A 26,588-nucleotide genomic window follows, 5' to 3' on the forward strand; every position below is an offset into this window, starting at 1 on the left:
TTGATAGTATTACTAAGTTTGTTGTAATTGCACATTCTCAGATTCTGCTCCATCTGGACTAGATGACACATTACAGCTTTTCTGAATAGATAATTCAGTGTAATCTTTTTTTAACCTGCTCGTACTTTAAAAATAATATACCACGATAAAATAAGTAACAATCAATGCAGAATTATACATCTAACATTGCCTATGCTCAAGCAGATTACTGATACTAAATAGATTTTTAAAAAGCTCTTCCTGTTATGGAAAATGTTTTTAGGTTTTAAATAAACGAGTGTAGGGACAAAGTATTAAAAAATACATTTGTTATAACCCAACATGACTAACACTTGATTTTTATGCTCTCAGCTCTTTTTGATTAGAATTTATTTGCTGGTTTGTGTTTGGCCTCAATATTTTGAAAGTTTCCATCACTGCATTTTTATCTTTGACATTAAAACAAAGACAGCTTGCCAACAACCAAATCCTAGAAAATGCTCAATGTTTAATACAACTTGCAGTAGGAAAATGCCTGGAAAACAAATCCTAGAAACCAGAAAATCTGTGAGAAAAGATATTTCCTTAAAATAATTTGGGAGTAAAATCTCTAAAGAAATGCAAAAAACTGCCATGTTTTGAACTTAGCCCAGTCATTGGAGGGAGATGATGCTTACTTTGAAAGAAAGTTCTGAATAGAAGTCCCCATTTTCCTTCAGTAAACTCAGAAAAAGTCTAAGAGGAAAGGGGCCATCATGCAAAGAATCAGCCTCAGAGGTAATTAGTTCCAAATAAGCACTAACATAAAAGGTTGGTTATGTGACATGGATGTATCTAAAACAAGTAAGAACTTCTTTCCACTTCCTGCTCTTGCTTGTTAATAAAAAAATTTCAACATGTTCTTGCAGAAATCAAGAGCTGAACAGAAGTTTGCAAATTTCTATTCACTAGCTACAAATGCAAAAAAAAGGGCAATGTTTTATCTCTTCTCTTTTGGAACAACTGGCTATAAAAACAAGAAGCAAGGCACATCCACTCATCTGCAGAATAACATTGTCTTCTCTATAAACACCTGAAAAAAGGAACTTGCCCAACAATGAGTACTTTACAGTCTTTTCAGTAACTGCATTTTTGTCTGGCTACACATTACAAGCAAATCCAGATCTACCACGGGAGCAAATGTAGGTATAATATCTATGTGAATAATAGATATCTCTATTTAGAAGTCTCTTGGAAAAACTGAAACTTTCAAAAGATCTGCAGTACAAGTGATGAGGTCCATCCAAGCTGTGGCAATGCTGTGCACTTCAGCACTATGGATGAGCTCAGTAATATGGAGAGAAACCAGCAAGACATTGGGGTTTTGTTTTCATATCTTACCTGCAGTAAGCACCTATCTCTAAAAGTGTAGCCTATCAATTTGTCCAAGTGCATCAGACACTGATGGTAGCGGACATGGTGGGTGAGGACAGGAAGCATCATTGCATGCTGAAAAAACAAATGCAATAAGCAAAATCATTCAACTTTAGTATACAGAGAATTCAGTTGACTGAGCTAAAAATACAAACACTTCCCAACTGTGACAACATCTAGTTTACTGCTTTGGTTTAAATGAGGAAAAAAAAAATCAGTTACCCATCCGTCACTTATCAAAGCACTTAATTAATCAAGTTTTTATCTCGAGCCCTGCCCAGACTATCTGCAAAGAAATTATTCCTAATATCCAATCTTAAACCCCCTTGGTACAACTTGAGACCATTTCCTTTTGTCCTGTCACTTGCTGCCTGGGAGAACACACTATCTCCCACCTGGCTACATGCTCCTTTCAGGCAGTTGCAGAGAGTGATAAGGTCTCCCCCGAGCCTCCATTTCTCCCAGCTCCCTCAGCTACTTCTCATCAGACTTGTGCTCCAGACCCTTCACCAGTCCCAGTGCCCTTCTCTGGACACACTCCAGGTCCCTCAATGTCCTTCTGGTATTGAGGAGCCCAAAACTGGACACCGGATTCAAGGTGCAGCCTCACCAGTGCTGAGGACAGAGGACAATCCCTGCTGTGCTGGTCACACTATTGATGATACAGGCCAGGATGCCCTTGGCCTTTCTGCCCACTTGGGCACATGCTGGCTCATGTACAGTCGGCTGTTGACTAGGAACTCTTCCCCCTGGTCCTTTTCTCTCAGATGAAATAACCAGACAACAGGCAAGAAAAAGACTCTCTGGATCTCCAAATGGCGGAGAAATATGAAACCACTCCAAGCAGAATTAGGAAGTGTTAGGAAGTTTTATTTTGTTACCATGTCACTCATTTACAGTTTTTCTGGGGTATTTGTAAGAACATCCCTTTTATCTCCATATAAACTGTAGAGGTGTGCTTCATATGTGTTCCTTCATGGAAGCAATTAATTGAAAACCACCAAAACAATCAAACCTGAACTGCTTCACAGGACAACTGTGCCTCCCTGCCTCTACGCTCCACCGTATTAGACAGAAAGAGTCTCCTCAAGCAACATTTAATTCTTTACAATACATGTGTCCCTGAATTTGAGGACTGAGATACCAAGTTTCAGACTTTTATCAGCTGTGGTGCAGTGAGCTGTGGTGCAGCTGGGAGCACACAGAAAGACTTTAATTTGACTCTTGAAGTTATATTGACAAAATGCTGCTTTCCTATTTGATTGGTTGATTGATTGATTCAATCAACATCCGTCATCTTGGACTACAGTTATTCAATGTTTCTGATGTTTTATGTATTTATCTCTGTAGAAGAGATGTTTTTAAAATATGTATGATTTCAAATACTTTGCATGTCCTTGTCTTGCTGCAGCTAGCATGGCAAGGCAGAGACTCTCTCAAGTGCCCTTAGATAGTGCTCTCATCCCCCAGGACAGCAAGTGCTCCTGACCTGAAGCTACTAAGGGGAAGTAGGTGAGCTGAAACATTTTGGGATGTGTGAAATGCTGAACACTCTACACTGCTGTTGAGAGCTCACCAGCAACAATGGTGTGGGTGGAGAGGTGGAACAGAGGTGGTGTCTTCTCAGCGTGGCCAGATCCTGCCACACTGTGTATTATGTGCTGCCCAGCTCAGTGGCCAAGTACTGCACTTGATATACTGGGTAACTTCAAGTGAGCCTGTCAGAACTCAGACATTTCATTAAACATTCCACTCACCATTTTTCCTCCCCTTTCAAGCAGTTCACTTCTGAGACAGCAAAGACCAGTGTCATTAAGGCTACATGGAACTGAGAGCAAGTATAAGCTATCACAAGTGACTTAAAAGAGTTTCAATCTTCTAAACTGCAATGTTTTTAAAAGCAGTAATTTTAAATCACTGCACTTGAGCTCTGCCCCCAGAGCTGATTTATGCGTATTTAGTTTTAGTCTTCTTTAATCTGGGAAAAAGCATGTAGCAACAGCAGCAATCTTTCATTTTACAGACATACAGTTGCATATTCTTGGCCTCTCTAAGAAATCAAATCAAAGGACCTTCATACCAGAACTGGCTGATTTAGATGTTACAGCTGCAGATGGGCACAAAAACTGTGAAATAGCCTTACTTTTATCATTCTTTGGTGTTTTGCTGTCCTTCAACAAAATGAAACAGGAATATTCAAGACATTAGGAGATGAATCACAAAAGATATTATGAATAACACACAACAGTTCCAAAGTGCCTAAACTGGAAATTTACACTGTTTACTTAAGCTGTAAAAAGATATACAGTTCACAACACAAAAAATAGGAAAGGACTGTGATGTTCCTGAGCTATGAGAGGAGATATTGTGCCATTATTCTCCTTTTCCTTCAGAAGCAATAGTAGAATCACAAGAAATGATTCAGATAGAAGCTATTGTAATTACTAGCATTTCTCTCTAGAATTTCTCCCTTTGGCCTGACCAGACTTCTAAGATTACAATGGAATTTCTACCTATACCCTTGCTTAGCAACCCCCCTAATTTATACTTCACATTGTTAAGCTAATATTAAGTTGCATGCATTTAACTCTTAAATAACATCACCAAATCAACAGCTAAAAAATAATGCAAGTATGTCCCGAGTATAATTATTTGGCTGTTACTACTACTTGAATTTTACTAATACAAAATTAAATAAAAATTGCATTTATTCTTATCATATCACAAAGCTGGTTGCTGTCAACTGATTCAGAATAGGTTTTGACAGAGATGTTCCTTGGAGATGTCATGCATATGAAACAGTGCAGCTGAACGATACCTTTCTACTGAGGCTCACCTCAAAAGGTAATTGTGGTGGGGTTTTAGGTTTTTTTTACTTTCTTTCAAGTAAAAAGGTATTTCTTCATGCTTTACTGTAAAACTTGGGGTGTTTTTAAAAGCAATCTAAATAGAAAAATATAATAAAATTAAAATATATAAAACCAAGCCAGCTGATGGATTAAGTTCCACATTAGATGCAACATTTGGCAAACCTGCAGCCTCAAGCTGGCCATTCCTAACCTCTCTCCCTTGCACTAATCAACCCCTGGGAGAAAATTTTGTACTACCTTTTTTGTGTGTATAGAAGCGGGGGACAGAACACTAGAATAGTTCCCTAGATCAACAGATATTACTGAGGTAATCATTTCCATTTGGTTCCTCAGTCTGGATGAAACCCTTGCAAAGGTAAATGGCAGCTACCAAGAAAGAAAATACATCTCTCTGGTTCAGTCACCTGGCAGACGTCAGAGCGTATCCCTGTTTTCCAGAAGCCCTGGCTGCTCAACTCCACAGTCACTTCACGTCTCATTGTGTTCTTCTGGCGAATTTTCTGCAGTGCTTCCTAAGCAGGGAGAGAACAGAGCTCCTGTGAAGAGCTTGCTACAACAAAGCAAAGCAATGCACACACCAGGACATTCACAATACCATGTGAGGTTCAGTTTTGGTCAGCAGTTTCTAAGGCTGGTACAGATCTGATAACTCCCAGACACAGACTGGCAGATGTGTTGGAATACAGTGTAGGCAGGGGATTTTGGTAGACCAAGGAGAGAACAGACGTGACTACATTTTCTTTGCTGCAAATGACGAAACAAACCAGTCCAACTCATAACATCCAAGATGATACATGAGTAAGAAAGGTAAAGTCCTTATAATGAAAGCACTTTCTTTACCAGATGTACAAAACAACCTCTTCACTCATGTCCATCTCTGTGCGTACTCCTGGTCTGAACATTCAGGAGGAGCAAAACAGGCTTTGTTTTGACATCTTGGCTACTTTGCAACAGTTCCTGTTCAGCTATGTCACTCTGCCCAGTCTGGCAAAGGGGTCAGCATTCACCAGTCCTGGAGAATATGCTGACTGAAATCCACCAATTTTATTTCAATAAGAATTATTAAAAGTATGTTTTACCTTGACCACTGGCTATTTTGGTGGTGGGCAAACAATTTGTCTCTAGAAACCATGAAAGGGTCAGAATAATTGAAAGATTTTGACAGTATCATTGGAAGAAAATATTTTCTGTAAAAATGAAATGAAAGAAAAACAGATAAAATAAATAAGCCCTGGATTAGAATCTCTTGGTTCCAATACTATAAAGCCCTGGGGTGTGCAAGCTCCCCACACAGTATGAACTAACCCCTCAGTGCTCTGCCTTCTTCAGAATACAAAGCTCTTCAAAGCTGCAACTTATCCTGCCTCTCCTTCTCCTTTTCATTGCAGGGCACTTGCTCAAAGCTGTCTCTTCCCAGCTCCCAGTTTGAAGCCTGTGAGCATACCTGGGCAGGAACAGGCTCTGTTTTCTGATTTGCAGAGACTCACAGAGTAGTTCCAACAGGTGCATCTGTCCAGACACAGATTCATCAAACCTCAGACACCCCAGTAAAGAGGTGTCTAGGGTAAGACGCTAGATAGCCCTGGTTCCTTTTATATTCAGTGAAGAGGATAAATGGCTTCAAAAATGCATTTCTCCCTCCACTGACTTCAAAGTGAGCCTTCAGGTCCTAATTTATTCATCTGCTGTAAATGCTCAAAGTTAGGTTAGAGGAACAAAGCCCCAGGCATGACCTTGTCACAAATAATATCATTGTACAGCCTCACAGTGGTGGATGACTGATGGCAGAGGGAACAGAGATGCTGCCAGCACTGCACCCCTTGTGCATTGTCAAAGGTGTGTCACTGAGTTTTTCTGAGAAAGGTGCTACAGTGTTTGCCAGACCTGGCTGTATTTCAGTCTGACTGGCTCAGAAGCACTCCATAATATGTGATTCATAATCTTTAAAAGCCCATGTACTAGTCAGGTACAGTCCTAAAGCTCCTTCTGAGTTACTGACACCTCTACTGGCAAATACATAGATTACCCTCACAGTTTCAGCTTCAGCCCTGTATGCCTCCCTCTTGGCAAGCTACTTGTAAAACTCATTATCCTAGATAATACAGTCTAGAAACAAAAAACAGCAGCCCACAGCAAGTGCTAAATAACAAATGAATATTTTATCTTCTGGAGCAAAATATGATCCTGCCCTTACAAACAATCCACTACAATTTTACAAATGAGCTATACATTACCCCCCTAATGAAAATATGCCCATGAAACAATGATCTTCTGCTTGCTCTGTGTGTAGTTGTGGCAAACAAAATCACCTCTGTAAGAACAAATATTTTTTTTCCTTTACAACTGTGGCACAGTTCAGTCAATGTTGTGGGTTTGGTTTTGGTTTTTTGGTTTTTTTTTCTGTTTACAAGTAAGGAAGCCAAGGGCTTATTTAATATCAGCATTAATAATAAATAAAATGTTTACTAACACTCGTGCTCACACAACAGCATACTATACTTTGCAACAATGAAAAAAATTCAGGTGCAATGTCATATGTATCAAACACCAAACACTTTCTGCAACCAAAAGTAATTCTGAAAGTGCAAATTCTGAGACTTCCCCAATAAACTGGGGAAGTCTCAGGAATCACACTCCATGATTCTCAAGCATCCTTCCCAACTCAGGGTAGTCTATGATTTTATGAATAATTAGTGTTTCTAATGAACAAATAAAAATACAATAACACTTAATTAATTACCATCCTGTACTCGAGAAATTAATTTCTCCTTTGTGTATTCTTTACACAGGTTGTCAAATCAAGAGTGCCTGATGGACACTCATCAGACAAATTGAAACCTTCAGTCCATGGGTTTAGAGAAATAAGTTGGTTTAGGCTATATTTAGGAGTGTTTGTTTTTCTGCTTTTAATTCCCAACTGGTTGAGCATTTGCACTTAGGAAATGTTTATTGCTCATCACTTTTCAGGGAAAAAACCAAAATGAGAAAAATATCTTGTCTATCATACAACAACCAGATGATTTCAAGTCAAAGATCTTAAGCAATGTCACCATACCACCTAATAAATTACGGTTTATGCACACAAATGTGGCAGCTTTTATTTCAGAAAAGAAATGTTTAAAATTATGAGCCAGTTAAAAGTGTATTATGAAATAAAAAGTCCTTCTCTATGCTAATTCTTGAAACCATTAATGGCAACAGCTATAAAGAAGTTATGGTTCCATAACAATAATTTCTATAATTGGGTAAAAAACTTGCAGCAGTTTGACAGCTGAAAAAAGGAAAAAACCTCCATTCAATAACAAGCATAGATAAAAATAAAATCTGTGTTAAGAGTCTGGAAAGAAAATGTTTTATAAAGGATTTCTATTGTTTCCATAAACAGGACAGTCATAAAGCTTTATTCCCTCCCAAATTACAATGCTCAATTATCAGTCATAGGAAGGTCCAAAATACCTCTCTTTGTGATAATTTCTGTTTATCAGCCTGTTTGACTTTGGGACTGTTAGCCAGTAGGTGACGCAGCTTCACATAACTCTTCCACAGCTTTTGGTATCTGAAGAACAAAACCAGAAAACAAGTATTTTGGTCAGTGCACAGAAGTGTCTCCCTGTTTGTCATTAGAAACACATCAGCTGCTAATAATGCACACAATGTACACAAAGAATGTCTACAAGCACCTCTTTGCTACAGAAATAAAATAATCTCAAAGCTTTTTCTGAGAGGTGAGAGTGCCTGGGTAGCTGCTCCAGCAGGGTGGGCCAGGTAGCAGAGAAGAGGCATTGGTGTGCACAGTGAGGTAAAGAACAGCAAAGATCCAGGCAGACCCCAGGTGTCCCAGATACCCATCCATCCTCTCCAAAGGGCCACCTCTGCATGCTGAAAAGACGTGCCTGCCCCTTAACTCAATTCAGGCAGGTGAAAACTCCTTCCTCTCTACATGGTTTACCTATCACTCACTGCAAAGGAGTAGTACCCTTCCCCAGGAAGTATCTGTCCTTACACCAGCTCAAACATTTCAGTGAGGAAGAGCTCTACAAGTCACATGTAACATGAAGTTACTCAGTGAAAAGTAAAATGAAAGTTTTGTTCCCTATGGGTTTGTACTGAATGAAAAGAGCAATTAAAGTTATTTCTGAGACTAGCATATACTTAAGTTTTCTGGTTTTCTGCAACCATCTAGCCTTTTCTTATTTTGGCAGTGTCTAATTACATACGAACCCCAATTACAACGTTTTCCTTGGTGCAAGTCCCTCAGTGATTTAGCACAAACTTTCACCAAATTTGTAAGGACTTACTCCATTTGAAAACAACATAACATTATATTCAGTTGTAACTGACCAACAGGTTCAAAAGTCACAATGGGAGGAGCAACAAAGAGAATCATGACAGGGACCCTGTGTCCTTAGGAAACAATGCTACCTACCTTCAAAATGTAACCTCTGTATTCAGGACAACCATAAATCAGACTTTGAATAGGAAGCAAGGAATTAGAGGCCAGAGGAAAGAAGTTTACTCAAGTTAATTTTTAATTGTATTTATATTATAAAAGACAATCTTCCCCAGCAACAACTTAGAGCAGTGGTTTTACTAGGAAGTTTTCATGTTAGTGGCTTAGCAGTCAATGAAGCAGCAGCTCTTACTATTTCATCATCTTCCCAGCATCCCACATTTACAGATGCATAAACAAATCTTTTCTTATTGGCATTTTTTCCCCAGCTATTTCTCTGCAGCATTCTTGAATGTATACTCTCTGCCTCTGGAGATACTGATACTTTTTCAGTCTACAAACACATCAATAGATCCATAGATTTTTCTCATGCTTAATTCACCGCACTTTTACAATCTGAAGAACAGCACGTCTATTTTCGATAAATCACCACCCAAAAAAGAAAAATTAAGTTAATGAACAAATCAACCAAAACAAAAAGAACAAATGCCTTGAGGAAGTTTCAACCCAAAAACAAGAACCTGAAACTGTGATCTACAATACACATTTTTCTGCAAGTATTGACAAGGGTGAAACAAGCTTTGTTATTGCAATTAAATTTGAGAATTAATAAACATATTACCATTACAAAAAATTCTGCATTAGAACATCATCACAAAGAAAAGACACATTAGAGGAAAATCTCTTCTGGGTGCACATACACCAGAGCTAAGCCTGACATTTATGACAGCGCCACAGAGGTCTTTCACAAAAAATGCTTTGTTACTTTGATAAAACAAAACATACCTACGTTCTGCAAGCAGCTCCAAGGTTAAAACCGAAAACAAAAAACAAGCCCACAAATAAATTTTCAAGAAAAAAAATGTGTGGGAAGAATAATGTGTCTCTTTATACTATTTTCAATGAAAATACTAGAACTTTCCAGCTACTAATAAATTCAGCATCAAAGTAGAGATAATTCTTATATTTTTGGGTCTAATTATTTCCTTTTTATGGACAAGAAAACTAAAAGATAAAGAGATATGCTAATGATCAAGGTCAAAAACCCCATCTTATTATCTGGGTTAGCACTCAATATTCCTACGTCCTGCCACGCTGAATTTAAAATCCTCAGCAAGCAGTTACAAAAGAATACAACTGTCATACATGCATGTGCATGTTTGGGCCTCAAAACTGCAGATCTGTTGAGCATTTTGCACATAAATCATCCTCTCTTACTGCATTTTTGGTTTTAGTATTGTTGCTGTTACTGTTCATTTTCTTGTCTCATTGCTATTTCCAGTAAATCATTGTTGTCTCAACCTGTGGTCTCCACCTTTTCGTGTCTCTCAGTGGAAGGGGAAGGGAGTGGCTTGTGGTTCTCTTATTAGTGGGAGTACTAAACTGGGGAATATCATTCCTAAACTACTGCACTGAGGAAAAAGACAACCTTAATTACACACACCAGAGACAGGCTTTATAACTGTCATCATGCAGAAAACAGATGTCCCAGTCACTGGAAGAATTCCCTGAAATAGTCAGAGCTTAAGAAAAGAACTGGGAACAAAATCCAGTCATCACTTTTGCGTCCCTTCATCAATCCACAGTGAAACACTATTTCTTGGTCTGCCCAAAGACCTGATTCCCTCTCTACTCCTTCTCTACATTCCTCCCAAACTCGATCAGGATTTTAAAAGTACAGAAAAGTAGCATGGATGCAAAAGCTTCCAAGCTAGGAAACGCTATGTAGACATGATCCTTCAAAGCCCAGAAAGAGATGTTCAAGTAGGATACAGCAGTATGCAAGAAACAATCACCGTGAAGCAATCAAACAGAAAATGGCTACATTACCTGAAGAACATCTAATCAAACAATGAAGCAACAGCTCTGAAATAAAAATCATTACTTTTGCATATGATACACAATAGTACTGGTGAAGTGATTACCTGAAATCTTCTCCCTGTCAGTAGCATAAGAAAACTCAAACAGTGACTTGAGAAATTTAAAAACATCCACTCAGGGCTGTTTAACAAAATTACCTAAATACATCCTCTAGCCCAGATGTCTATATGCTACAGATAAAGGAAGCTTGGGTAACTACTTCTCCTTCTCTGCCTTCCTGTTGTGCTATTCTCTCTCTGAAAACCCACCACTGACCTCTCAGAGAAATAACATGGGGCTTGAGGAACCACCTTTTGCTGGACCTAGAAGAGCTGTTGAGAGGTTAAGACGTTTTATACCACACGTGCATGTGTGTTTGCTTCAGCAGATCCTGAACTATTCCAGAGAAAAAGTTACTCCTCATATTTTCTAACTTGCAGGAGCTTGTGTCCGATATCATAAGCGCTAAGCCTTATACTGGACTCAAGTAAGCACAAAACCAAGCCCTATTTAAGGCACAAATGACAACAGTAATGAGTTCCTGTACAAAAGAAAAGGAAAAGCATCTTACTGAGGATCTCCAGCATAACTGAGTTGAGCAGGTCGTATCCCGAAGTGCACAATAATAGGGAAAGTAATTACATCAGGATTGAATTGTTCGCGGTCTAGTTGATCAATACGAACTGAGCTGGGCTTCTAGGAGAAAAAAAACAAAATGCAACTAAATTGACAGCAGCTCCATGGAAAATTTACTGCCTCATGCCCACACTATCCAGGAAACACGAAGCAACAACATTCCAGACTTAGTAAGATGCACATTAAACTAATCATTAATACTATTATAAACACTTGGCAACAACAATAACTGAAACAAAGTTAATTGACCTAACACTCAAATAAAAAATCCAAAAAGGCCTTTTAATTTTAAACATCTGGAAATTTACTTTTACTATTTCCAAGAACTTAAAACAACTTTCTCTGGTCAAGCATCACACCAGAAACAAAAATTAGGATTAGCATTCTGGCATCCAAACACCCACATGCCTGAGTAGTTTGCTAAGATCAGGTTACCTCTCTAATTCTAGTTCATGATTTCCCAAAGCAAATGAAGGCATTATTAGATCCATTCAATCACAATGACTAAACAGCATCAAAAAAAATCTGTCACACTACTCTCACAAAAGGTTCCTAGGCTGATGTGTACAAGGAGGAATACAGTCTTGTATAATGAGGAGACTTTTGCCCTTTTAACAGTTTAAAACAGAAGTTCTTTTCATTGTTAAAAAGGACAGTGCAAAAGAAGGCAACTTTTGCTTCAGCTCTATGAACGCAGAGAGTAAGTAATTGCACATCACTGTAGCAGACATGCTGCTCACAGAGCTTTTGATCACTTACCCAGCATATTTAAAAACTCAGCTGAAGGCTCACAGTTTGTCTCCAAGTAAACAACTTCTCCATTACCTGTCAGGCTGCTTTGTAATGTGCCTGCTTTCTCCCCCCTTTGCAATCAGCTGGATGAGGCCAATATATTTTGCTTGTCTTAGGTTTCAGAAAAAGGGCATTACTTCTAGTTACCTGCATCTCAGAACTTCTCATTTAGCACTGTAAAGATGCACTCAAAGATGAGTTTCAGTGTTACACAAACAGCTCCCACCATTCTCTTCACAAAACAATAAAAACTGTGTCAAGAACAAAGCTTTTACCCTCCAAACCACCTTAGTAGAACTGTTCACAGGAATAATTTTCTGCACGGAAAAGCAAAGCTATATATGGCTACAGTTCAATTTATTCTAAAAAAAAAACAACTTACTTAAATGCTTGACTTTCAGATAAAGAAATATTTTCCAAGGGAACAATGCTTATCAGCTTCCCTTTAGAGAAGATGACCGAACATAAAGTTACATCTACCCAGCCAAAAAAATCCAGAAGAAAAAAATATTTATGTTAGTTAATAGTTAGCCTAATGAAATTAGTTAGTTACAGCTGATGGTTTCAAAAAAAAAAAAAGAAAAAAAAGGTCTTCCCCATAGCACTTCTTATAAAAAATTATTAAAACAAAAAAAGCCCTAAAGAAAATAATGGGCAAGATTTGCACCAGACAAACTGTTGTTCCCTAAAAAAAAGAGCTTAAAGGTGCTGTTTTTTAAGGATAAAGTTAATTTTATTTTTAGGGGATTGTTTTTAATTTTTTTCGAGATTGCACAACACCAGCTTGAGAAGTTTTTGTCTGTTTATAAGTTGTTTGTTGGTTCTCCCCACTCTTAATATTAAATTGAGGAACTTCTCCCATCTCTGTACCCCTTCAAAAGCAGCCTTGATACACCACTCCTCTGAGAACCAGGTCAGCAAAATATAATTAACAGAATATTAAAAAATAATTGTACTCAATATACCAATTATAATCAATACAATCAAAAAATACAAACACAATTTAGATACATCAACAGAGGCAATGAAATACTCATAAGTGCAAAAAGGACATCTTTCACTATGAATATAGCAGGGTCTGTGTTAAATGTGTGAACTCAGGACTACTCAAAGCCTTCTTCATTTCCGTGACACTGTCTTGCAGTTGTCAGTCAGTTACACAGCTCCTCACAGAGGGCTGACAGCAAACAGGACAAAAGAACTTCTCCAAGACCTAATCACAAGTGCTCCCTCACTGACAGCTATGAGAGGGGTGTAGCTGGGTTATGCTTTTTTTATTTCATCATGAACACCAGCCTCCTCTCCAGTGCCCTTTCTGAAGGTTAAATGAACAAACAGCAACATACAGAAACATTGAGTATAAATTGCACACCAGCAGACAGGATGCAAGCAAATTAGATGTTATTCTTCCAGAGCTTTATCCCTGTGCTCTTTTAAAAGTGCTTTGATAGACTATCCAATAATCACAACCTTGCCTTTAAAGTCACATCAAAACCAAAAAATTCTAACAGAACAGAGGTCTGTTATTTTTGTCTCCTACTCCAAATCTCATGAATCAAGGCTCTCCTGACATTAGAACAAAACATGAAATTGCACGCAGATGCAGTACAGAAGTATATTCATATATACATACATCTATGTAGTAGTGAGAAAACCAACAATATTTTAGGAAGAGTGAAATATGAAAGATAACTAAAATTTGTGAACTTCTAAATCTATTCCAACACAAAGCTTCATTGAAGTAATGAAACACCATGAATAAACAAAATAATTTTAAATAATGCTGAAATACTGTTAGTTGTTTAAGTGGGATTTATATCCTATTATAAGTTTTTTCCCTTCTCCATATTGCACATATATACACCTTACACTGAAAAAAAAATAAAACATATACATAAAACCTAGATTCGATCACAAGAGGAATTACATGCTGTGCAACAAAACAAAATGTAGTGTTTTTACTTTGTTGTTTCAAGTGGATATAATTGAATTGAAGAGCTGTCATTTTCTAAAACAGTTTACTATTGTCTCTCCAACAGAACTGTTTTATCTTCTAATGTTGGAAAATGCATAGGTAAGAGTTTCATACTCTGTTTTTCACTTACATTCATAGTCAGTCCAATATGCTGCAATGTACAGGAAAAATCCACAAACTAAGAATGTCATTGCAATCTTGAGAGAAAAAACATGTTCTAATGATGCCATTATAACATGACATTTCAAAGCACTATAGATTTCTTTTATGCTTACATATTTTGATGTCCACATGTCTCTAAAAATGCTGCCTTGTAGAATGCAAGGTTTGCCAGTAAAAAATCACACAAGATCTCAGAATTAACGCTATGGCTCACAAATCACACTGCTTTGTACATACAGACATTTAGAGTTCTGTGACACAAGGAAGGAACACACATGCATTGCTCCATGCTAAACAAAAAAGCGATTTTTCAGCTAGCTGAAATCAGCATAACTTCAGCAAAATAACTGAAGTTATGTCAGTGCATAGCATTCAGATGCTGACAACTTGTGGACAGGCATGTACCTTGTATCACAGAAACCACAGGCAAGTTAAGGCTGTTTAGGTTTTCTAACAATTTCTGTTATAGGGTTCTGGTTTAGCAATTATTTAAAGCAGTTGAGGTAGAATTTTCCCTAGTGAGAGTTCACGTGTATTTTTGTATGTCATGTTTCCAGAAACAGGCTAATTTTCTTGTTGTTTCAAAAGTTTTACTTTACTCAGAATGAAATCAAGGGGAAAATTATCTGACCCAAGTTATTATTAGCTTATTAAGTACTTTACTAATGTTATGCCGCTATATTTAAAAATATGAACTGAAAAAATATATTTAGCATGTCACCCTGGCTGCAGTTTGGGGACAGGATTTTCAGTTGAAAAACTAGATTTCTTCTTAGGCATGGTACCAAGTCCCACTTTTTCTTAAGAAACTAAGAATTTGAGCGATGAGCAAAGGAGGAAAATGAAGTCAGAAAAAGAAAGGTATTACTACTGAGAAAGCTGCATGTCAGTCTCAAATATTAGGTCCAAAATATGCCTCTAAGATACCCTTTTGAAAACTCTACAAATACAATCCTGCAGTTTTTAGTGGACATTCATCTATTCTTGTGACCTACATTTCTTAAAAGGGAAATTCAGAATAATGGGCTGAATTCACATACACACCGGAGTTGAAAGGAGCTGTGTTCAAGAACATGTGCTTTAAAATACCAATTGTTCCAAAAATAATAAGCCACAGGGGTTTCAAACTAGGCACCAAAAATTATTACATGCATTAATTAACATACACAAAATTCCTCAGTGTGAGTGAGAGCAACACAAAAACAATGTGGAAAAAACTACATAGGTAGAAAACACCTTTTCCATATTCAAGCCAGTGTTTTTAAATACAACTGTCAATAGGGGGTCAAAGGAGGGAAAGTAAATAGCAAATAGTTACTATTTCTCTGTGCTGTGTCTGGGAAAAGAGAATGAGATCATGCACACAAAGACTGTCTGAGAAAACAGGAAAATAGGAAAGTTTTGCACACGTAAAATATAGCTCTTCCTTTTAACATGCACATTGAAACAGTGCCCATGTGAAAATACATCCTTTAGCACAGCAGCAGAGGGGACAATTCAGGGTTAGAACCAGTCAATAAACTGTTCCTACTGCAATCTGCAACTGCCACCGGTTTTCCTGATTTAATTTAGCCTGTAACAAACTCTCTGAAAGAAGACATGTACATGTCACTGGATTGTACAAAAAACCAAAAAATTATTTATTTGTTCTACCATGCCAGGGCTGGTAACGATCATCCCTTTGCATTCTTCTGCATATTTCTGCCATTCCAGTTCTTCCCACTGAAGCATGTTGGCAATCTCCTCTTCAGGCACCAGAGCTTTACTGCATCGTAACAAGTAGAGAAGAATCTGATGCATTGAGAGTACTTCTTTTCCTCCATCTTAAAACCACAAATAAAAAAAACACATTTCAGAGATGCTCCTAAAGCATGAGCATAAAAGAAAATATGCAGAACACAAAGCATTTGTATGAGCAAAATAAAATGCAAAATGCTTAAGTGATTTGACAAATATGAAGACAAATGTTTTACTGATGAATACTGCTCACACATAAACGTAATTGCTAAACTAAAGCAGTAACAGCAATGGTGGCAAGAGTAACAGTTCCATCATACTGTAAACTTGAAGTTTCTAACTTGCCTGAATAAACTTTAAAATGAATAAGCAGAACAGTCAGTTATGCTGTCCAGTTACATCTTCCTTTTCACAATTTTATCATTCTTTTCACAACAGCAGTTAAAAAGCCTTTAGGTACTATGCAGCTTTTTTTAAGTACACTCAAAATTTTACAGGATACTTCTGGATGAATGTAGTAAGCTATCCCTGCACTTTAAACTCATCTGTAGTGCTTACATGCCATAACTGCAGTAATGAAGACTAAAGAGCCTCATGCTGTCTTCTGTCACTAAATGAATCAAGGGCATGTGAAAATTACTAAACACCTCTGAGACCCCAGGAAAAATAAACAGCAAAGGCTGTTTGTAACAAAAGAAGACACTATAATCTGACTGGCTTCAGGTAGCCAGGTACAGATGTGAATATGCACACAGGAAAGGTGAGTGATGGTCCTGACAGATCACCACTCAGCAATCACTCAGATCACTGACTATTCAAATCCAGTAAGTCTGCTCTTGTCAGTAAAGTCACTGCATGTCCCCACAATGCTTTAATTTTGACATACATCTCTCTAATTCCCTCCTTTAATAACAGTGCTAATTTGTAGGTATGGAGGAATCTTCGAGTTTCAGCCCCATGGAATATAAACACTGATTTCCTTCCCTGAGGGAGCAGAAACAATCTAGTCCAGCCACTGGGTATGTTTTTTTTCCATCACTACACCCACAAAAGAGAAACAGTGACAAGCCAGAAGTAAAACCTTAGAGCAATATGGGGGACGACACCACAGCACAAAGAGTGATCCCAGGCATGGTGGAAAAGCCTTGCAGAGCTGCTGCACAACAGCAGCACTGCGTAAGATGATGTTCTCTACAAGGTATGTGAGGAACCAAGCCCTCCCTTCTCTTACTTCTGCTGGGATTACAGCACTACTGCATGGAAATGAAGACAGGCAATGGTGTAACTTGGCCTCTCAGAACAGCTAACTCACTCCAAGAGGGAATCTCAAGTGGGGAAAATACACACCAAACCTCACTGGAAAAAGAAAACACTTCTAAATAGCTACAAGGACAGATTTTTAAATGTGTAAAATTTTCCTTCAGATTAAAGGGGGCTCCAGTTATAAGGCTGTTCTTTGTCAACAACTTGATTATACTCTTATGCAAAAGGTAGCCCCCATCCGCCAGTCACTAAAATGTAAGTGTATCCTTACCCATGGAAGATTATGTACAGGTTGCTATAGATGGCTGTGCTATGTGAAAATCAGAGACCCTTTTTAAATCAGAATATGCAGTACTTGGGACCTCAAATGTGGTTTTTTCTAGGCTTTTACTCTTTGAATATATTTATCATCATAAAAACCTATGAAAATGGATACAATACAGCAACTGTTCTGCATGCTATGCATCTCAGTAAACCAGATATGACTAAGTCAGAGCTACTCCAAGGCCTGTCCCCAAGTAAATCCACATAGAAAACCTGACATCCCAAACATTATTATTTTTAGACAATATTAGGAAAGTAAAAAAGAAAAAAGTAGAAGGGATGGGAAATCAGCAATTCATTCCTATCTTTAAAGAGAGCTGATGGATGTGTGGAGATCTGATGCACCAACGTCTTCTTTGATTAGACTTAGGAAGTGTTCTGCAAACACACCTGAAGGAAATAGATTTCTACTCTCTGAAAATTAAAAATCTTCAAGGATACTTCAAAAAATAATCAATAAAAAATGAAAGCTTGATTAAAAAAAAAACCTGTCAAAAAGATGCTAAAAGGCAACTACATATGCAGAAATATCAGGAAAAAGACATTTTTAGAAAAGAGTTAGAAGGCTGGGGACCTTAAAGAAGAAGCAGCACATAGGAATACATATTACAGAGACTTATCTCTCCCTATCAGTAAACAACCCAACAGCACAGAGAGAGCTGACTTCTAATCTAAAATTAAAAAAAAAAAAATCAGAATATAAAAACCCTGAACAGGAAAGCACCCTTAAGCTACACAAACTAGGCAGGACAAACTTGTTCTCATTTTGTGATGAGGTCAAGTTAATCAGCCACATGTGGCTTGATGGCTTATTTTGTAAATTGCTTCAGCAAAACCAAATCAATGTTTGCTAGCAAGCCTCAGAGCTCTGCTTCTGATTGAGTAATGTGTATCCAGGAAGAACAACAATTAGAAATACAGTCATCTAGCCATCAGTACTCTCCACAGTAACAAGCCAAAACTCATTTTGCACCAGCTATAATTAATATCCCAATAAAATTTCAAAGCCCAGACCAGAAAGCACCTCCAGGTCACAGCTCACTCGATGAAGGTCGTTCCGTATTTCATCTGCACCCTAAATCCCACAGCTGAAACACATCCTTCTGTCCACACAACCTTCCTGGAGCAATCACTGGCAGGATCTCAGCAGGACACGTTTTCAATGGAGCCATGACATTTACATCAACTGAAAGTCTGTCCTGGTGTCTTAGGATGCATTAAATGCCTACGTAAGCTGTTTGCTCAAAATGAGCGCAATGCTCCACATGGAATCTTGTCCTCGGCTGGCAGGCCAGGGTTGAATTGCATTGGAATGAAGGCTTTTGTCTTTCGCTATTTGCTACAAGGTCTAAGCTTGCATTAGGATAAAGAAACAATCAGAAAAATGTGCTCAGGAGTGCCAGTGATGCTGACCCTCGCACATCAAGAATTGTGATCTAACCACATGGCACCCTGAAGAGCTGGGGGCACACAAAATGTGCAAGATTAGATAACAGCACTCCTCAAATGCCAAAGCTCCACCACAGAGCACGCCAAGGAGGACCCAGCACTGCCTAAAATGACTACAGACACAAAAGCTGGAAGCAAGACTTAGCCTGTCCATCTGAATTCCAGCTCTGAGTAAACCATCCATAATGCCAGCAAGCACTAAAGACTTCAGGTCTGAACTATGTGACTTGCAATAAAGGTTTTTTTGAGGAGGTTTTTCTTCTGGGGGATAGAGTTGTTTTCTGTTTTGTTTTTGGGCTTTTTATAAGATTTTTAGATCTAATGTGTATAAAGCTATATAATACAAACATTACCTGGGAGAAATCTCACAAACCGTGGCATGAAGTGATATCTGGGACAGGAAATAGAATCATTTTCAAGTGAAGGACCTTAAATACAAAAAAAAAAATACAGAAAATTTATGAACAGCAATATATTTGCAAAAGGAGGAGAGGCAACTTTGCTGCAGATAACATCAATGAATGGTGATTACATTTGATAGGGCTTAAATTTCAATCCAAAAAGTAACAAAAAAAAAAGAGAACTTGCAGTGAAACTTTTCACACAGACAATTTAAAGGAAATCTTAAATAATTTAAAAATAATAAGAACCTAACAAAATACCCAGTACTTTTAAATAAAACTTTTTAAGTAATAGAAAAAGATTGGCTTATATAATTAATTAATTATTACACTTAAGCCTTACAGGTACAAGCACAAATTTATCTCCTCCCAATTAGTGGGATGGTTTTTATTCACCATATCAAAGAGAACATGGAAATTTCCAGAGTACTGTTTTGTGGGTTTTTTTGTTTTGGTTTTTTTTTTGGGTTTTTTTTTGTTTTTTTGGTTTTTTTTTTTTTTTTTTCTGTTTTTTTTTTTTTTTCCTATTCATCAAGAAAACTTTGCAAGAAAATAAAAACTAAGCCTGCAAGTACCTGGTGTTAAAAAAAGAAAGAACAATCAGAAGCAGTGACAGGAGAGACAATACTGATATTAGAATATATTTAGTATATATTTAGTATCAAACCAAAGGCTGCAAAAAATCTATTAAACCTGTGTGCTCTTCTGTTTAATTGCATAAAGTGCAGAGTGCAACTCCACAGACAAAGTCAAGACACCCTACAGATAATGAAATGCAATTCCTCTAATACTCTCATTTTTCTTTTAGACCATGAGAAGCATTCTCCTTTGTTGCAGTCTTCACAGAAACAAGCATTTTCATCTTGTCAAAAGACAAAAACATTCAGCTATAATGATAACCTTAACTCTCCACAGCTGTCTGCATGACACTGCTGAGCTGACTGAAGAAAAATACTGTATGAGCAACTTGTTAGCTTGTAAAATAAGAGAATAATTTACCTGACACCTTGACTTTCAAAATACCATGCACATGATACTCTGTATTATCAAACATGCAATAATATTTACTGTTTGATTAAATATAAAAGTTCTGGATCAAGGCAGAAATTCAGTTTATTTGTGAGAATACAGTGCCAAGTTTGTGCATTTTCATTGCTACAGCACACACCACTGAACTCTGATTTCGTCTTCTTGAAGAATAGATGTAGTTTTTCCCTTTCATGGAAAACAGCAGTTACATTGTTATTTTGAGGATCCTCTTAAAGAGAACACTACCTTTAAGATTCCAGTCATACAACTCCAAAATATCTTTAAATAGATACGAAGAGAACAGTTCAAGGCCTCTCACACAAAAATTCTGGGGAAACAAAAAAATCCAGACCAAAATTATAAATATATAATGCTGCAATACAAATAATACCATTCATATACAGTTAAATAAAACACAATATAAGAAAACAGTGTCTTCATATCTGCCAAGCACTATACACTAGGTTCTGGAAACAGTACTGATATATTTGTGATCATGTACTCTAACACAGCACAGTGGTCTCTTCAGAAAGCATTGTCAAGAAAGAATGGTATTGAACCCTTTTCACTCAATGTCCAAATAAACAGTATAGGCAAAAATTATAAACCTGCAATAATCTGCCAAGCAGTAAAACCCCTTCCACCTGAGCAAGCTAAGCTCATGACACATTTCTGAGAAATATCTTTTTCATAGTTCACTTTTTCCCACATGCTCAGAATAAACATTTATAAATCACGATCTGTGGTATCATGATCACTTCCACAGGAAGCGTGAGTACAACACAAATTGAGGATTATGGCCTAAATAGCCAACAGAAAAAAAAGAAAAAAGATGAAATGGGGAAAAAAAACCCAAAACCAGACACTTTTCATCAAGTGAGGAAGTAGCTCCTTCAGCGAATAAACATATAAACTTTCCTGAACAAACAAAATCAGGCCAGATTAATATAAATTGTGCATGTATGATATCAGCCATAAATTCCAAACTCAACACCACAATCTCTTTCAAAAATCATTAGTAAAGATAGTCTGCAAAAAATGCTGCAGCCATTTAGCCAGAAGCCCTCCCAAATGGTGACTCCTCTATTTTGCTTGGTGGCCATTTGTTGCTTAAGTTCAAGATCTGCAGACAACATAGTACATCCACTAACAAGAAATTAATTCTTTTGATCATATTATTCTTTCTGAGGCATTTCAGGGCTGTTGCATTAATTTAGATGCTGTTGAGTAAAAAAAAAAAAGGAGATAACTAGAAAGAATAATGTAAATATACATGACTAAATTAAATAATGATCCAATCATCATAGTTAATATGCAGGGGTGCTTCTGTACCTATACACCCTGTTCCACTGCAGCAATTTACTTCACAAACTGGCTCCACCAGGCATTAATTAGTAATAAAAAACCCTACCACAAACATTATGAACTCAATGTGCTTTGTTTGTATCCACAGGAAATTTGTTTTGGCAACAGCTTATATTAAGTACTGATAAGCAATCTTCAGAGCTTCAAACTTCTGATTAAGTTTCAGCTCTGCCATTGTCTTATGTGGTCCTGGCAAAGGAGTACCTCCACATGCCTTATTTTTGTCAGATGTAAGAGAAGGGTATTGCCTACTTCAATTTACAGATATTGCATGTAACTTAAAATGAAAGGAACCTATGACATAAGCACTTCTTATTGTTTGATTTTAATATAAGATAGCCTAGGTAGACAGATTTATGCTAGTACCTACAAGTTCAAGTACTGTTTCAGCCACTCATTCAGAACAGAGCCAGTCTCTTAACACCTCACAAGGTGGGACACTAAATAGTTTAATCCATGAAACATATCAACAACTTATAACCCACTCTGACTTTGAGACTAATTTTCCATCTTACCTCAGGCATCATTTCCTCAATGAAATGAATTGTATAGTCAATGTTAAACCTGATTACTTTGCATAGAGGAATCTGGAAAAAAATGAGAAAATTCTCAGCATTAAAAACTATACAGCATCAAATGTATAGTTAATACAATTTTGTATGCAAAGGTATTACTGTCTGCTGAAAAGGGCCCTTACTGAAACAGCTGCTCTGGGGGATCATGCAAAGACAAGAACACAAGCACACGTAAAGGGAGTATCAGCTCCAACCTTCACCTCCAGAATAAAACACAGTGCTGACAGGAATGATGGTGAAGGAAAGTTAAATAATGCCATCTACTGGAGATGAAATTTTCTTTAGGAGAAAAAGTAAACCTATAAACCTCAGTAAACCTCTATTTTCTTTCGCTTGGATATTTGCAAGTGAATTTGTTTGTGACACGGTATGTCAGATTGATAGAGTGATCTGAAAGCAAGGTGTTTTTAGCATGCTGTCAATTGTGTCAGCTGTCTTAAAATGTCTCAAATTTAAGTCAAATGTTATAGCTTACAGACAAATTGCAGTTTTATACTAATTTCATGCTATAAATATTCTCAATTTCATCCAACTAGCTAGCAAGACAAACAATTCCTTTTTTTCACCTTTTTACAGTCCATAACTTGCGGAAGTTGTTTCATTTTTAAATGGGTTTTTCTGAGGAAAAAAAGCTAAATTCCTAAAAGACTACAAAAATGCCTCATTTTTACTTACACATCTACAGGTCTTATCAAATTTTACTACTCACTGGCCTCAAAGGTATGAAAGAATGTTAGAACAATTCTATGATCTGTGAAAGTGAAGCAGCCCAAGGTTATTTTACATTTATAAGCACACAATTAATATCTGAACAGTGCTGGGGTTGCAATGAAATCAATGTACATAGCTGAAGTGCAATATTCTGCTTGCATCTTTTTACAGCCCATTGTCAAACATTAGACTATTCTGACTACAAAAATCTATTGATATCTGCATGATAAATTATGAAGCTGCACCAAACAAAACAGCATTTCTTACAATTTGAACAGTATTAAATGTGAATACAAAACCCTCCCAAAACTTTGGAAGCTAAATATACCATTTAGAATCTGAGCAAATGAAAACCTGTCACACCTACATCAGTGAGGCTTTTAAAAAAGCACAGGGATTGTTTACTTACTTTCTAACACATATTAAAACTAGAAGTTGAATACTTTAGAGAAGTGACCACAATAAAGACCTCCTTGAACTGGAGTTCCATGTGCACAAGCAAATACACATTAAAGGAGTACATGGTTGGCACTGTAAAACTGGTTCAGTATTTACAATATGAAAATAATTTTTTCTATGACTGTATAACCATCTTCCCTAATACCTGAGCTGCACAGTTATTACTCAGTAATAACAGTAGCAACTCAGTAACCCTAATTATGCAAACTTAAGACTACATACTACAGAAATGTGATTAATGCAAGGATGTTGGTGTTCAGATCTCTATTTTTACTACCTTTTGCTACTTCCATTTTATCAAATATGTTCCGAAGTGTCCTTCAAAGAGCAGGTTTTACGTGGTATAATCTCATGACATCAAGAGATTCCTTCCAAAGGGCTGTATATCTGTTATTAACAGGAATTGGCACCACAGTGCGCCTTTGTATTCAACTCTGTCAAAAAGAATCATTTGCCGCTGATCACTTCCCCTATCTGGAAGTGCATGTAAACATGCATTTTACAGTAAGCTTAACAGCTTCATCAACTACACATATCAAAGAAGAGTTTTCCTTGTTGCCTGTATCTTGAAGATTTCCATAACACTCTGCCTTTCTGTCATACAGTAGACACAAAAAAATAAGGGGGTCTCTTTATTATTTAATGTGAGTAAAACAAAACTGTTCCTTTTTGCTTATTCTCAGAGTGAAAACGTAAAGCCTTAAGATAAATTTGCCTTCAACCCCAAGGCTGAGTTAATGCTACTGGGCAGCAGTGCTTCCCATCGCCATGCCAGAGGCTGAACTCCACTCTCTCACTGACTTCTCAACAAGACTCCCTTCCCTTGACCACCAGAAGTGAAGTGTTATCATCTCCATCACGTAAGCAAACCATGAGGGTCAAAGTGATTTCTCCTCAGTGCCTCTCAGTTCCAGTATCCTTACATTCCAGGCCTGTGTTCCATCCCTGTCCTGTGTTCATGAGAATTCTTACACTGAGATGTGGCATTGGTGATGTAGCTAGTAATAGGTATAAAAACCATAGAAACTATCACACACTGAACTTTTTGAGAAAACCTTGAAATAACCAAGATAACAAAAAAAATCTTCAAGTGTACAGAAATTAAGAATCTGCCTATTTTTCATTCATGTTTTGCTAACTCAGCTTGTACTGGAAAAGCAAGGCAGTCACATACCAATCATGTCCTTTTCTTGATATTTGTGCTTTCAAAAGACAAAATTAAACACCTGTACATATCTACAATTTTTACTAAAAATTATAACTTGCTAGATCCTGAAGAAGCTGAACAGTAGTTACAAAGTATTGGGTACATAAGAGAGAAAACCCTTTGCACAGAGAAATCTCTTAAAAATTTCATTTGTCACTTAAAAGGAAAACCTTTTTTTTGTTGTTATTGCTATTTTTTTTAAACTTTGCCAACTTAATAAACTCACTCAGCCAATTTAAATCCAATTAGCAGTCTTGAAAAGTTCTTCCATGGTTTAATTCACTTCCAAACTGTGAAACACATAAAAACATTACTTCGATGCACATCACAGCTTCAGTCACAGTTCAAAGACACTGCCTACCACAATCAGTCAAGACAAAATCTGAGATTCATTAGCACAAATATCTTTCCCCTGTGCCCAGTGCTGGTAAGATGTTTGTAGCATATATGTATTGTTGTTTTAGAGACGTTTTGCTTCAGGGTAGAATGAGCACCTTCTAAAGAAATCCCCTGTATGAAACCTAAAGTATTGTAAACCTAAAGTAATGTAGCAATGAGCATACTTACATTTGTCAGCGGGGCATGTGCAAACATGGAGAACCCTTCAAAGATATATTCATGGTCATCATACTCAATAACAGTAGGTCTGTCTGTCTTAAAAAAGCAAACAAAGCCACCAGGGAGTAAGCAAGAAGCAGTATGACTTTTGTCACAGAAAACAAAATCAGAGTCCTAGTTTGAATTATTTATAAAGTACTTACTAAGAAATTTGTGGGAGGTGACACAGTAATTCGGTAGTGGTATAGTCTTCCAGCATTGTTGGTCATGGGACGACATGGTTTAATGGGCTTAAAGAAAGAGATAAGTAGAATTATGTGTAGAGTCAAGGCAAATTTAGATTAAAAGAGAGAATAAAGCATTTCTAATAGCCATGAAATACGCATTAGGAAAAATTAAATAAAAGCAGGTAGTCATAATTAAGCATTCTGGGAAGGAGGAAAGTGTGGCCTTATCTCCATTTTCACATGAAGAAATTCTTTTAAAGCTGTTCAAATGCAAAAAAGCTGCTTTTTTTTTCATCTTGCATTTAACTCTCCATCTCTCTTACACAAAACAGTTAGCTGTTTACATTCCAGACTTATTTCCCTTCCTATATAAATTTATTTCAGGAAACACATTTTAAAAGCTTACAAAGAGGAGCCTGGACATCATGAGAAGATCTCAAGGTACATCATCAAGATAGGTATCAGCTCATTTGCTTGGGGGAAATCTGAGGCCTGAAGAGAAGGGATTAGTCTATCACTACAGAGGTGGCTCTGGTAACACCACTCTATCTCCCAGGCTGTAATGCTTGACTTTGAGGCCCAAAGGCAGCCAGACACCTGCAATTTCATGTTTCCTTCCAGCTTGTACTGAAGCAGTCCTGTATAAAGACCTAAACCCCTCAACAGCTGGACAAAACCAGTTTTTCATATGCCCTACATACAGCTTGCAGTTCAGAGGCTGCCACCAGCCTGTTTGGAATACACTGGGAAAAAAAAAAATAAAACCACTGTAGTGAGCAGGGTACTATTCTGAATGGCAGAACAAAAGCTGGCCTATGGTGATGGCAAGACAGCTACACCACTACGTTGCTCTGGCAGTAAGGAAGGTGGTTCTTCAGCCCCAAAATAAGCTTCTCATAGCTGCAATAAGGCAGCTGCAAACAAGCTAGTTCAAAAGCAGGCAGTTTCACCTACAGGACACTGTGAGAAGTTTTATATCCAAAAAGATTTTGTGAAACCTGGGATTCCCAGATGGCATTGTTCCAGGGAGCAGCTGCCTTCATGCAGCAAGTTTTATATAAAGTATAAAATTAAAAAAAAACCAAACAAAACAAACTACTATATATATAGTAGTTTTCTCCTCCTAAATTTTCTTCCTTTTCTGCA

The 26,588-nt window shown here is 37.3% G+C and overlaps 1 protein-coding gene across 2 annotated transcripts in view; it reads right to left on the bottom strand.

Moving 5' to 3' along the window:
* DROSHA (drosha ribonuclease III) overlaps positions 1-26,588 on the bottom strand; it is a 75,257-nt gene that overhangs the window by 31,286 nt on the left and 17,383 nt on the right. For both annotated transcript variants that reach the window (XM_039721919.1, XM_039721908.1), the window contains 10 exons: positions 25,419-25,505; positions 25,225-25,311; positions 22,221-22,292; positions 20,587-20,668; positions 19,264-19,338; positions 15,791-15,960; positions 11,144-11,268; positions 7,719-7,818; positions 4,667-4,774; positions 1,360-1,467 (listed from right to left, as the gene is read on the bottom strand). In XM_039721919.1, the coding sequence (XP_039577853.1) occupies positions 1,360-1,467; positions 4,667-4,774; positions 7,719-7,818; positions 11,144-11,268; positions 15,791-15,960; positions 19,264-19,338; positions 20,587-20,668; positions 22,221-22,292; positions 25,225-25,311; positions 25,419-25,505 (1,014 nt within the window). The remainder of the gene's footprint in view (positions 1-1,359; positions 1,468-4,666; positions 4,775-7,718; positions 7,819-11,143; positions 11,269-15,790; positions 15,961-19,263; positions 19,339-20,586; positions 20,669-22,220; positions 22,293-25,224; positions 25,312-25,418; positions 25,506-26,588) is intronic.

Source organism: Passer montanus, unplaced genomic scaffold (genome assembly GCF_014805655.1).
Source record: "Passer montanus isolate IOZ18808 unplaced genomic scaffold, ASM1480565v1 scaffold107, whole genome shotgun sequence".
Lineage (NCBI taxonomy): Eukaryota > Metazoa > Chordata > Aves > Passeriformes > Passeridae > Passer > Passer montanus.